The following is a 14,541-nucleotide window of genomic DNA, read 5'->3' as shown; positions in this document are numbered from 1 at the left end:
AAAAAATGTATTAAGAACATAGCAAAAATGTTTAACACATTCAAAAATGGAATGTTATATTTTAATGTTTAATTCTGACAACTTCTGGGTGACAAACACATCCCATATTTCCTTCATGACTGGAACAATGGTACAAAACTCCAGTTGCTGGTTAGTTTTGAGGTAGCTGTATAGACAGTTTTTATGAGGGTAAGTATGAACAAGCCAAAAATAAATGTTTTCCAAAGCTAGAGCTGTTTTTCACAGACTCCTCACCTTTCATTTTCATTTTATGTGGATTTATACCAGCTGCTGCTCTCACTTCAACCTTTGCTGTCTTAAAATTTCACTAGATATACGCTAGAAAATACATCCTGACATACAGGTCTGCAGATCAATTTGTTTTTCCTAGAAGAAGCCATGCCAAATTCTGCATTAGATTACTAGAAAAACAAAGCCTAATTTTCACTTCAGCAGAATTAGGGCCTAACTATCTGAAAATGAATCTCTGCATACAGACCTACTAAGGCCAGGTGGTAAGACAACTCTCCACACACCCAGTCCTGCGTTCAAGCTCAAAAGATGTTCTTTATAAAGACTTCTGCAAAATATATACATGACTGATACAGCTGAAAGTGTGGATGAAATTTTGGCTTATGTATTATATGAATTAAATTAAATATCTCTGCTCCTTAAGTTCCTGAAAGGCCAAAGTTACTTTGGAAAGAATCAAATCATTATTTTGCTTCTACCCCACCTCCCCTCCAAGCCTCCCTCCACACTTTTCTATAGCTGTATATAGAGAAACTTAAAGAAAAGTGACATTTATACTTCTGCTACAAACCTGAAGTTTCTGAGCAAATACTGGGGGGTTCTTTTCTGCTAAGTCAGGATCTAGATATTCAGGCTGCTCACATATTGAGGTTTTCTTAGATATCCTATTGAGAAGAGCATCAGCAGAGACAAAGGAATCTTCAGGAGATGTCTGAAGGGTAAGGAGGATATAGAATAAGCAACAGAGATTTTGCCCAAGTAGTTCAGGCCACAAGCAACATAGGTGTTTGCAAATCTTTGATTCCTAGTAATTTCATGTCCTACTGAAGATTACTTTTGAATATATGATTCATAGGTAACAGACAAACATCAAGAACAATTCTTCCTAATTCAAAAACTGAGTAAAATTTCCAAGACTAACATGAAATAAGTAATATTAGGATCTCTAAAGCAATGGCTCTCAAACCATGGACCACAGCCCACTCTTGATACTTCAAGTTTTCAAAGTTACTATAGATTTTGTTCATATAACAGCTTATGTTCAGTTTGGGCATCTCTAAGGCAGTCCAAAAGCTTTGAAGACCATCAAAACTGAGGGGATCCTCTACAAGACTGCTTTTGCAGTCTTCACAAAGTCTTTTGCTGTTTACTGGGGATAAACTAAGTTATGTTCACAATTACAACATGATCAGGATAAATACACAATAAGAGAATGGAATTAGAATGACACAAACAAAATCACTGGGATTTGAGTACCCAAAACTCCCTGCAGTGAGGCAAGTATTCGCAGCTCATAAAAAATATTTTGTGAGATGGTATCAACAGCATCATTAATATAAATTAAGCACAGTATTTAAGTCAGCTTCTTCTTATTTTGACTCCCCAGTAAATATATTGGCATGTAGCTTATCATGCCTGATGCTGTAGGCATTTGTAAAACAAGTTCGCCTGGAAAAGTGGAAGTCTTGAGGGAACCTTCATGAATTTGAGAACCAATGCTCTGAAGTCCGTACACAGCACAGGTTGGAAGCAAGGAAGGGCTCACCACTAATTCAAACCCAACCCAGAGAAAAAAGTGGGTTTTATATAAAAATCCAACCACTGAAGAAAAGTGATATAACTGGAAGCTGGAATGAGTTCTAATGATCAAAAAAGTGAATTTTACATTATCAGATGACAACAATACAGTTAACAGTTTATAGGGAAATATGAAAGGGCACCTGTTCTTTACCAACAAAATCTTGCAATTTCACAGTACATGCAACAATCATGTTTCTATGTTTATATCAACCCCTTTATTTTATTTATAAAATATTTCTTCAAATATTGGGTTAAAGCACAGTGTAAAAAGGCATGAGTGAGAAAAAAAACCCCAACACTTCAAAGTATCAACTTGGAATAAGTTATCACAAGAATATGTTGAGCTACAGTATGAATTCAGAAAGTTCACCTGAATTCCTCCAGTTCCATCAGCTGGGGTCATTTGAGTCCTACCACATGCTGCTACCAAAATCTTTAAGTATCATGTTGAGTTTTGCTCTACTTTCGAGATCCACCTTTGCTACCTCTTATATGACATGAGATTTTTCTGTGGAGAAAATGATTCCCAAACCCTTATCATAAATTACTTACTATTTCAATAGCGTCTGGAGTTGTTCCTAGGGTCATGGGCTCTAGGTCTTTCTGCTTTGACTTGTCAGGTGACTGTAAGTGTGCCTCTTGGCTGGCAGCGAGGACTCGGGAAGCTGGATGTTGTATTTTCATTCCAGAGGATTGCTGGGCTTCAGGGTCTTCGAAACTTGACCTGGAAAAAGATTGTGTAGGTGTTTTCAGGGTGGAGCACAAGGTTCTTACAATTCCGCCTCTGGTAACAACTAAGCGAGTCCTTTTCATGGCTTGCATGTGTATATCTATATATATACTCGCACTGTTTCAACTCAACTTCATATCATATCTCATAACACTCTGCAACACCCTTTCAAAGCATTGCACCAGAGTCATCTAAATAAAGCCAGTTCCACCAGAAAGGTTACACACATTCCTTAAATATTTCTCACTTGCCTTTTTACCCCTTCCTCACTGTGACCTACACCTCTCCCAACAAACAACTTGTACTAACAAGAACAGATGTCCTTAACGAGCAACATTTTTGGAAGTAAATATAACCCCCACATCCTGTTCTTATGAACTAGACTCCTTGTTCAGAAAACATATCTAGGAAAGGCCAAGGGAAAAGTTGCAATTCGGAGATTTCTGGATTGATATGGAAATGACCTCAGTATCTGGAATAAAGCTGTGAGTAGGAAGCCATTGTCTAGTGAAACAGTTGCCACTGTGACTCTACTTAATAAGAATATTCAAGTAGAAACACATGCCCTTATTCCTTCCCATTATAAAACTTCTGTATCTTTGCCCTCTATTCTCTGTCATATATGAACACAGATGGGAATCTATTTTTAAACAAACAACTCAGCAACACAGAGGCAGAGAGAGGAAGGATTGTCTCTGTATGTGCTATGATGTTAGCCTGTCTCCCTTCCATCCTTTTCCATTGCTGAATTTGCTTGCAGAGACATACCCTGAGCATGGTGTTGTGGAATCAGACAGTCTGATGGGAGGTGATTTGACTGGGCTCTCCTGCTGTGCATCAAACATTAGGTATAAAGATTGTTTCTTCGGGGTGCTATCATCCTGCTGGCAACAAGAAAAGAAAGAGTCATTAAGCAACTCAACCATTCTCCATTAAAGCTAATTCAGGTCAGTGAAGCCTTAGGTGACCAAATGACTTGACAGACAAATAATAATATAGTACATAGCATATAATAATATGCTAACTGATACTGAAATGATCCCTTTAAGGAAGAAACCATTAAAGAACAAAACCTAAATGGTTCACTCTTTGTAATGGCTCTTCTTGTCCCACTTTGAGGTTAATCAGATTTCTGGTCCTGTTAGGCAGGAGGCATCCCCTGACTGAAAGTGTTACTAAAATATTCATTGAAACTTCTCATCGGTTTAAGCACCTGACATACACGCTTGACTTTCTAACTTCCCCTGTGGATGTAGCCCCATGGGACCTAGTCAAGCTATCAAGCCTATGATTTAAACAGAGGTAAGGCAAAACAACCAATAACATTCCATAGTCCACATTCATTCTGTATTCTCTCCATCTTCTTAAAAGGTTTAATCTCAGTTTCTAAAAATATTTCAATAGCTGCTGTAGACAGGCCTGCACTCTACACTGCTGGAAACACTGATTTGCTTTTCACCTCCAGAAAGAACTACTATGTTGCTGGCTTAAAAATAATGAAGTGGAACAAGCTCTACAGGATACAGGACAACGAAGCACATGCAATTTACCCCAGTTATGCCAATTCAAAGGAACTGGTTATGCAAATCTGCTGCAGGCATATTATAATTAATTTAAGGGGTAGCGAGGCATTATCAGGATAGTATATTATGACATGGGAATGCAAATGAATGGAAATGGAAGTGAGAACTTACAGGCACAGAGGAGCCTATTTTCTCCATATATTCTATTTCATATGAGTTGCCATATTCCAAGTCTGCAACAGAAACAAAAAAGAGCCATTAAATACATGAAGTTATTTTTGCAGAAGTAAATGAGATCTCCTCTCATTTACAAGGGCCACTCCCATCCTGCTCCATACTTTGCCATGAGGTATTAAAAATAGAATATACAGAGAGAAAGCAGAAGGCGCACTGATTTTCAACAATGAACCTAGCACATGTTTCGGACAAATTCATTTGCCTGGAAAATTTCAACTTTATCAATTTGCTGAAGATTCTGCCCCAGGGGCCAGAATATTAAGAAAATTGCAGAGTGCTTTCAGAGCACAGATAACTTTCCTCTATGATGTTATCTTATCACAGAGACCACGGTTTTCAGTAATTGGTGATGCTGATACCAGTTTCCTTTGGTGTACACAGAAAGATTCTAAAAGCTGCTGAGAAATTAAATAATTTCTATTTCTTAATGCTTATCAACCATTTCTTAATTAAGCAGAACTACTGTGGTATCACTTAAGATAAAAAGATATGTAAAATACCTGCATGCTCATTGGAGAAGGGGTGAGACAACAGCACAGCTTTCTGGGCTGTTTCCACATTTTAGATTCCAAGGAAAAGCCTGAGGCAGCAAGATTTACAAAGAACTCCAAATCTAAACCCAGCAAAAATGCAAATCTTTATTGCTTCTCTACTTCTAATCTCCTAATTACACTGGAGGGAGTAACCAGCGTTTCTTTCCAACCCATGGTCACCCAGTAGCTGATATAGAGGCAGACAGACAAAACACCTTCCTGCACCCAAACAAAAGCAAAGACTTTGTTCAGACACACCTTAATTTAAAAATTTAAAACATGATTGATTTGTCCTAATGCTTTATTTACTGTTTCCACGAGTTAAGTTCAAAAAACACTGTATAATTTCATTTCCATTATAGAGAAGTTGTAATGAATGGCACACTAACATTATGATAAAAGGATGTGCTCAAATTCTAGATTTGTCTGCTTTTGAAATGTAGGGCTTTTATCAGGAAGGCATCATTAAAACATTTGTCCTTTAAAAACAAACCAACCATAAAGACAATCTCCTACCTGTTTTGTTAAAAAAAGGAGAAAGTGTAAAATGGTGCAATGTGAGTTTAAAATGCTCAATGTTTTTTATAATAAATTCCACAAGTCTATGCGTTCTGTCAAACAACCACTGAAGAGGAACAGTCACAAACTCTTAGTACCTGACATGTGGGAGGTATTAATAGTAAAACATCCAAGTGAAGAGAATGCTATAATAGCAGGCTCCTCATGTTTAAATTCATAGCACCACATGTTTGTAATGGTAATCGGGAGCCAAGCAAGATGGACAACGTCCTGGTAGGAGATACAAGCTTCTTCCTAGTGAAAGCCAAACCAAACCCGAAACCATGAGATTCAAACCACCTACTAAATGCAGAATTGCAGGAGAAAGCATGAAATATCAGGCAAGAGCACACAGGGTTTAGCAATTGCTTTTCTCTATTTCATTTATCTGCACATAGCCCAGTGAGGTTCATCATGAATGCTTGTGGGGCAGATTTACAACCCCAGAGATCAATTGGCAAGCAACGGTACAGGCATGCTTATGGGCAGGAGGTGTACCGGCACTGTCCTCTGCTGGCACAGATCTTCCAGCTGCCTGCAAGTCTGGTAGCAACTTTGCTATTGCAACCCAAGCTGCTTTTTGGGACAACACGTATTTAATTTTACTGATTTAAAAAACCCCAGCAGGACACAGATGGAAATACTTCAGCTAGAAACAAAGGGAATAACATGGCTCGCTAAACGCGGTTTGTTTCATCTCACTGCTCTCAGAAGTTGCCAGTATAGTATATTAGACTCTACCTCCTCTCCTAGGTTTCTCCTCTAAGACATCATCTCCCCTCCAGAATTTTAAGATCTCTGGTTATCTCTATACATTCAACATTACAAATGCCCAGGATATCCCATGAAGTAAGATAATTACCTTTTAGAAATACACACAACAGACTTACTAAGTGATGTCCTCCAACTCCTCCTACAAATAGCTGCAAGATTACATCAGCATTTTCTGCTAATAATTACTGCTTGTTTCTGGTCTGTGCCATATGAAAATGGCAGCAGTTAAAAGCAGCGCACGCAACAGATGAGAGCTGGATGGAGTGGCTGACTCAGTAGTTGGGCTGTATCTGTGTAAAAGCCGTGTTAGGTTACAGGATAACATTCATACTGGTGTCTGGGAGGGGTAAAAATACCCACATGGAGGAACAGCCCTGGAATTACTCAAGGATTTCTCAATGCCTCAGGAGCAAGACTGTCATGGGGGGGGGAATTATTATTTGTGAGAGATGTGGAAAGCGGAAGCATTGTTGATTATAATTAGGCAGTAATCTGAAACTTGCCTGCACCATGCAGCACACAGGAGACAAGACAATTAGCATTTAATTAGGAGCTTTGCTCACTTTCTTCTACCCACTTCGATAGCTAAAATGATTGCCTTAGAGTATCTCTCGCTATTCTTTTGTTCCATTTCCTTCCGTATCTTTACCTTTTTCCCAGATTTGGGGGGATTTTCTGAAAAGTATTTGATTTTTTTTTAAATACAAATTAAACGAATCTGTTGTCTAATATTTATGATTTGACAATAAAGCTAAATGGATTTATCCAGACTGAAATACTTCTCTGTACGCAGATAAGTAACACATTTCCAAAAGGCCAGGCCACGCAAACACATAAGCATGTGCATGTGAACATGTGCAGTCCCATTAAAAACACTGTGATTATTCCTGCCTTTTAATGTTAAACACATTTGACCTAAGAGCTTAGCAGTTCTTCATCAGGCAAAAACTCCTCAGACCCGGTCTAAAATGGCATCAAGTAACTTCAATGGTAGTAGACTGGGACATGGGTTGAAAGGTTGAGGGGGGAATAAATTCTGATCACAAAGAAAGTTTCAGCCAAGTTAAAGTCATACATTCTTCCCACCCACAAAGCTGAAAAGCTGCCCTTGGAGCAGAGCAGATGTTGCAAAGCTGTATTCCCTCCAGGAACCCTAAGGAAGGCCACACACATTTCCTAAATTCTCTCTTCCACATTTCAGAGACCTGCAATGACAGTTCTTTAGCTCACTACTGCTCATAGGAAGGTATGACAGGATAAAGTCTTAATAAGCTGATCTAGAAGGAAATCTTATCTGGCACATGAATGATAACTATTGTATGCAGGGGATATCCTGGCTATTTTTATGCATAAAGATACCTGGATCCTAGGAACCTGGAAGACAGATGACATGTGAAGGGCCTTTAAGCAATAGACAAACTTTGAGCAGAGTTTTAAGCTGGGATCGTCTCCTGTTCAGGTTAGTGGAACAGGCTCAGGCAAAATCAGTAGTTCAGTGACTCTGGATCTAAGAGCACTAATGGAGAGCAGTATCAGACCACAGTCTTCTGTGAAGGCACAGAGAGAACAAGTAGCATGCACAGAAGAACAGAGCATGTCTACAATTAACCATACAAAGGAAGTGAGAGCCTTTCTCTGGAGGCTCCTTACATTTTCCTTTGAGCTTCCTCGCTGCTCTTCCTTGAAAACTCAAGATCGGACTATTGGGATCTTACACTCAGCTTCGCATAACTGACAAGTTCCTTGGATTGGTCCAAAGAGTATAATTTTCAGGGTTCCCAAATAGTACAGTTTCTATTCAGCAAAGCACATGCCAACATCTTCAAATAAACCAAACCCTCTTCTCAATAAATACAGCATGAGCTGGATGCAGACAGCCCTTTATAAAGCATACCCTCTGTAGGAGAGCTGAACTTGGTCTCATTCACAAATGTAGACAGATCAGAGGGTTGTGGGTAATCCTGCTTATCCGTGTTCAGGTCCACAGTCATGCAGGTCCACTTCTGACTGGTCACTGAAGACGCCAGTTTCTCCTCATCTGTCGCATGAACCACCGTGGATATGACGGGAGGTGTTTCTGGGGTTGGCAGTGGAGTGGGATCCTGCAGAAAACAAGTGCCAATTATATCTATTCTCTTTTATTAACATGTTGAACTCTCTGAATTCCTTTGCCTGACCAGAGTAATCTTTTTCATTTTAATTTAATTTAATCCACACTCTTTGCTGCAGCTCTGTATAAAATACTTCAAGTACGTCATTTGGAACTCTACTGGCAGCAAGTTTTCCAGCATAACTAAACTCTTTGATGATAAACACCTGCATTGCAAAGGTTCCTTGAGAACAGAGAAGAAAGAGAAACCAGAGCTGTTTAAAGCTGTTAGGCACTTGACATAAGTGGCAAACATCACCCATGACTGAAGTCTTTGACTACCAAAACTGACTTTTTAGGCTTCCCTCACAGGGGCAAACCTTCGTGGGTCTGCGAGGTCACAAACCCTTTCTTCACTTCTGTGCTGTCAAGCAGCACAAAGAAAAGGGTAGCGTGGAAGGAGCTGTGGCACATCAAAGCAGTGAGGCCTTTGTAAGGCAGAACAGCTTTTGTTAACTTCTCTTCCAAGAAAACCACCTGCGAGCAGTTTACAACAAGGAATAAAATCATCCAAGCACATGTTCCTGCTAGATCAGCCCACTTGGTTTATTTCTATTTCCCGTCCAGCCCACCAATTTGATGCATTTAGTTTCTTACTTTCTAATCTAAAAATTCCAGGGTAGGTAGCTATGTCTGTTTTTCAGAAACTGAAGATATTTATTCATATCATCACTCTCTTGTAACATAGGGCCTTTTGAAGTGCATTTACTGATAATCTAACTGGAATACCCAGAGCAAATACTAGATCTAACATACATTGTATACACGCTTCTAGAAACTAAAAGGTTAATACCTTATGATTATAACCCAATGTGCTATACTTGGACAGCAGTATGCTTATATTCTTTACAAAAGCTTCTTCTATTATCAAATGTAAAATTCTACAATTAAATAAACCAAGTTTTCCATATTTGCCTCTACAAGAACACACATTACATGCATCAGAATAAGGCAGTGCTTTACCTGAGAAGGAGGATCAGATAGTGGGGATCTTTTTGGTGATTTTTTCACCCTAAATGTATCACTGAAAATAAAGTTAAAACCATTAATATGGTAACACCACCAAGAATCGGGTCATTTCACACTCAGCATGACAGCCACAGACAATGCAACCTCTGTAAGCCCATCTGCTTTAAAATCCCATCCATTAGGCAGCAGCACCACAGAGAAACATGCCATAGGAACGTATTCTTGTCATGCATTTAGAACAGGCCTCCATTCCCCAAAAGCTGAGTAAAGCAGGATTGCCATATTTTTCATGCTAAACACCGACACATTTACAGAACAGAGTTGCTGCTCAATTGCAATTCAAATCCCTGCTCCAGCACAGACTTCCTCAGCACCATTAAGAAAATTACTTAGCTTATGTCTGCTTCAGTTTCCCGTCTGAAAATTAGGTCTAAAACACATCTTAACCTGAGAAATACAATTGTGATAAACTTGAGCAGTAAGCACCAATGACTCTATAAACCATTGAGAAAAAAATTGGGATGTTTTGGATGAACTACATGTAACCAGCTGAGGGACATGCTGTTCTGACCAGAACAAAGCTCTATAAACGTGTATAACAGACCTTTTCTGAAACAAATACAACAACAAATATGGCAATTCTGCTTTCAGTTCCCTTGACAGCTCAAAGTGCAGACTGGGAGCAGGGACACTGGAGCCCTTCAAAATCCCATAGGCAAAAGGAATGAAGAACATACATTATGTCCTGGTATACAATTAGGAATGTTGCCTTTATGTTTATTCAAAATTGGTTAAAAATATTTTCTAACCAGGAAATAAGCCAATTATTTACCCTTTCTCTTGATGCATTTTTCCAGTTATTTAAACACATTTATGTTACTAACTAGGAAGAGGGAGAAAAAGATCACAGCAAACTCACTGATAAAGACTATGTTTGAACTGAGATGCAGTGGCAAAAATTGCTGCCCACCAGCTCATCCCTGATCAATGACAGCAAGATCAACACTGGAAATCATAATGGTGGGTTTCAATCAGTAGAGAGTAAATCAATACCACATCTAAAGGGGAAAATAAATTGAACAGCTGAATATTGGTGTGTTCGATGCTACTCATTATCCAGTTTTGATGCTAGAATTATTCCTTATTATTCCTTTAAGCAGGAGAAACACTTTACAGAGTATTTACAAAAGACTAATTGTACAATGTTGTTGTACAATGGTAGAAATACAACTATCATATTTTAGCTCAAGGATACAAAATCTATATAGTTTTTAAAAGAGGATCTTCTTTGATAGGCAAACAGATAAAGAGGCAATAGTTTCCTCAAAATCATTCACAGCCAGGCATCTTACTGAAAACAGCTTTCACATGGGCCAGTGAAAAGAAATAGTTAACATAAAAGCTTCATGCTGAATAGCAACTGATCATGCTGCAAATTAAATAAGTAAAATTAAAAAGCCCATAAATCAAAGAGGAAACTTGAATTGTTAGCTTAGAATTACTTACAACAGAGAACATACAGACATCACATCTTCTACCATCCTAAGACAAATAAGATAAAGAAAAGAGAGACAGACAGAAGGAACTGACAAAAAAGATAAACCTACAAATACTCTATTAATGTTAATGTGTTAAGGCAGTCTGATCATGCATATTTTCTACCTGTATAATCTTAACCTCTACTTTTATTGTGAAATACATGAGGAGGAAAAACAAAAACCATTCAAGTCCTTCATTGTTTCCAAATTCAATGTTATACTTTTGACCCGCTTTCATCTTACAAAACACATTATTCAAAGCTGTCGCCTCCAAGTTCCTTTCAACATACTAACCATCCCTGCCTTCCCTGATGGAAGCCACCTGCTTTCTTTTCAAAACACAGTATTAGTTATCGTATGGGACGTAGAACTGTTCTTCAATGGCAGCTAAGCTTAAGGGAAGAGCACAGTTAGGCAAGGGTTTCTTCATGTTTGCTGATTTGTTATGACAGTACAGAGAAAGCTACTTGACCATTTCAAATCATGTACCTGACTCAAGAAAGAAAATGACGTTTTGCAGAATCACAGAATCCCAGACTGGTTTGTGTTGGAAGGGACCTTAAAGCTCATCCAACTTCAACCCCCTGCCACGGGCAGAGACTCCTTCCACTAGAGCAAGTTGCTCCAAGCCCCTGTGTCCAACCTGGCCTTGAACACTGCCAGGGATGGGGCAGCCACAGCTTCTCTGGGCACCCTGTGCCAGCGCCTCAGCACCCTCACAGGGAAGAGCTTCTGCCTAAGAGCTCATCTCAATCTCCCCTCTGGCAGGTTAAAGCCATTCCCCTTGGCCTGTCCCTACTTGCTTTTATAAAAACATAATTTTCTTTAAATCTCATCTATTTTAGCTCTCACTGAAACCTAACTTGTGTTGTGACAGAACAAATGGATTGCCTCAAAACCAGAAGCAAACCTTGTCAAACGATTAAGGCTAAGAAAAGTTTCCGTCTACTTATAAGCTTGGCAGCTTCTGCTCTGCTCTTCTCACATGCAATGGTCTTGAAAGCTGGCACCGTGTGCTTCTAAACACAGCCTCCAGTCATACAGCAGCTTCGAGAGCAATGTCTATACAAGTCACTATTTTTACCCTTCACTATAAACAGGCACTCAGGAGGAATCAGCTGCTCTTTGCTCAGAATCATCTGATCAACATGATCTATCTCAGAAGAGCTCACCACTTAGGTATACAACTAGAGAGTAATATGTGTCTGTTCTCTCTAAAAATCTCATCTTTTCACATGGAGGTGAATGCTCAGACTGCTGCAGGTTGCATTCAAGAATAAAACCTGATTATTTTTCTTGATTTAACACAGGTAAGACCTAGCATATGACATAGATTCCAAATAGTACAAACTTAGCATTGCTGTTCTGATTACTAATGCCTAGCTTCTCTGCCTCCTATAGCTCTAATGTAGAAATTGCTATCTTGCCATATGAGGAACAGATTTTCAAACTGGTCCAGAGTTTTATTTATGCACCTCTCAACAGTGCTAATAAAAACTCCTGGCTTTGCAAAATTAGGTTCCAAATTCCCTTAATAAAGTTTTAGAAGTCCTGGTATATTACAGTACCATTTCCTAATTCAAACACCTTTCCCCTGGAACTGTTTTGCAGCGGCTTCTCTCTCCTGTCTCACCATAGGAGCATTGCCGAGAAGGATCTTACACCTCATCTCCTTGCCTGGGATGGGGTTCTGCGCTGGACCCCATAGAGAAGAAATGCTGAGGCCTCTTCTGAAGGAGAAGAGACACCAGAGTGAGGCAAAGATAAATAAAGCCACTGCTTCCTCCGGCATCCCCCAACAAGCCTTAGGCTAATTTTCTTCTAGAACGTATTCTGGCTGCAGGCTGCACTGTGTATTAATGTGCAGATTCTCTTCTCCTGAGAAACCACTTGCAGAAGTAGGTTACAGGGCTGCAGCAAGCAGACACATTACATGATGAAGTGAAAGCAGTCCCAAGCAAGGGCTGGGAATCCCTGCAAGCCCCCTGACTTAAGAACCTGCGAGCCCTGCTCTAGGGTAGTTTCACTTCTTCCACAATGATAAAGCCCAGCAGTGAACTCTGTAATTGCAGGCAGGGCCTTCCCTTCCTGCAATGGGTTTTCCCAAGGACAAATGTGGTTTAGTAAGCTCTTGGTAAAAACTCATGCTGCCCCTAAGTTAACAACTTTGAAATTCATTCTAATGTTCACAGATGATGGGGGGACCCAAGAGGTTTACACTGGGGGTCTGTCAACTCCACTGCAGCTACTGGAAGGCACAAGGAGACTCTGGCTGGCTGCAAGCATCAGACTTGGTGATATTAAAATTCCCCTTTCTCCCTCTGCACTTCCCCAGTAAGATTCAAATTGTTCCTCTCTTGCAGTCAGAAGTCTTGGTTTGGATCAAGCTATCTTGGAGTGGAGGTTTTGAAAACATGTCAGCCTAGCATGCATCTTAATTCTCACCTTAATTTCTTCTAAACTTCAGGCATACCTCAAAAAGAAGCAAAAATCACAAAACCCAGGCTCCTCCCACAAAAAACCAACTCAACTATACTTCCCAGAAGTCAGAAATGCTCCTAAAAAGAAAAAAATGGCACAAGCTTCCTCAAGTCTGGCAAGAGACGTGAATTAGAAGCCCAGAGGGCAGCAAGCTGCTCAGAAACAACTGAATAATCTTCATCTCCCTCTGTAAGGGATGTCATGTCTTACATCAACCATGTTATCTTCAAATTGCCAGGCTTTTTACATTTTTTATTCACATTTTTGTTAGCTAGCTGAAACATTTATACTATAAAGGAATATGCACTAAGATACTTTCTTATAGATACACATAGGATATCTATTTCAGATAAATGGGATATAAACTTATTGACTACCAACTAGAAATAACCATGTCTGAACAGAGAAGGTAGCAGGCACAGCAACAAGTTAATCACGGAATTGATGCATGAGGTATACATTAGCCACCGAGGTTTTTAACTAAATACCTAAATACAACAAGCTAGAAGATTTATGTTTGTGTCTAAAAGCTGGATGTTTCCCTAATGTGTAGCACTCAAGATTTAAACCCTTCTGCAGAACTGTAAACTCCTTCACAGAAAGGAAATTTTCACGTGTTTAGCCTTGTACGTAAAAAAAATAGAACTCCATACTGCATTTTTCAGTTTCAGGTTGTTTTCTTTTAAATACCATAAGTCACCACATAAAACCACCTTCCTGCTTTGTGCAATAGATTTGTCATTGCCTTACTACTTCACATCCCACTCTCAGAAACTATGATTCATAAAATAGTCTTTACTGGTGTGAAGACTCTTGATCATCTTAAATAGTATCAAATCCCCGGGGTAAGGTCACAGAAAATTTGGCACAAAATTGATAATATTAGGACTTAATCAGATTCAAAGCTTAAGGTCCCTTCCCATCCAAACCATTCTATGATTATATGAAAGCTACACTGAGCCCCAAGACTTCTAAAATCCAGTCTCCAGACCAGTGGCCTAATCTGGCCTGATGTAGCCCTGGTTCTCTCCTTTGGCCTGGAAACATCAAGCTATTGAGGAAGAGAACATACAGATCCCCAGCATGAGTCCGCTTGTGTGGCCACCAACACTCAACATCATCTTCCTTTCTCTATACAAATGTAACCCGGGTGTGCTTGTGCTAAGGAGCAGGAATGTGCTGCTTCTAATCTAGAAATAAGAGCGCCCTTTAACTT

The 14,541-nt window shown here is 39.4% G+C and overlaps 1 protein-coding gene across 5 annotated transcripts in view; it reads right to left on the bottom strand.

Annotated features, from left to right (window-relative positions):
* TACC2 (transforming acidic coiled-coil containing protein 2) overlaps window positions 1-14,541 on the bottom strand; it is a 101,988-nt gene that overhangs the window by 20,444 nt on the left and 67,003 nt on the right. The window contains exons 6-12 of one of the 5 annotated variants that reach the window (XM_030487483.1): window positions 10,813-10,848; window positions 9,301-9,361; window positions 8,083-8,290; window positions 4,258-4,319; window positions 3,332-3,447; window positions 2,386-2,557; window positions 824-964 (exon numbers count right to left, since the gene is read on the bottom strand). In XM_030487483.1, the coding sequence (XP_030343343.1) occupies window positions 824-964; window positions 2,386-2,557; window positions 3,332-3,447; window positions 4,258-4,319; window positions 8,083-8,290; window positions 9,301-9,361; window positions 10,813-10,848 (796 nt within the window). The remainder of the gene's footprint in view (window positions 1-823; window positions 965-2,385; window positions 2,558-3,331; window positions 3,448-4,257; window positions 4,320-8,082; window positions 8,291-9,300; window positions 9,362-10,812; window positions 10,849-14,541) is intronic. The other 4 variants (XM_030487484.1, XM_030487485.1, XM_030487486.1 and 1 more) reach the window with 4 other exon arrangements.

This window comes from Strigops habroptila, chromosome 5 (genome assembly GCF_004027225.2).
Source record: "Strigops habroptila isolate Jane chromosome 5, bStrHab1.2.pri, whole genome shotgun sequence".
Lineage (NCBI taxonomy): Eukaryota > Metazoa > Chordata > Aves > Psittaciformes > Psittacidae > Strigops > Strigops habroptila.
The sequence above is the reverse complement of the archived record's forward strand: the minus strand, read 5'-3'. Positions and strand labels throughout refer to the sequence as shown.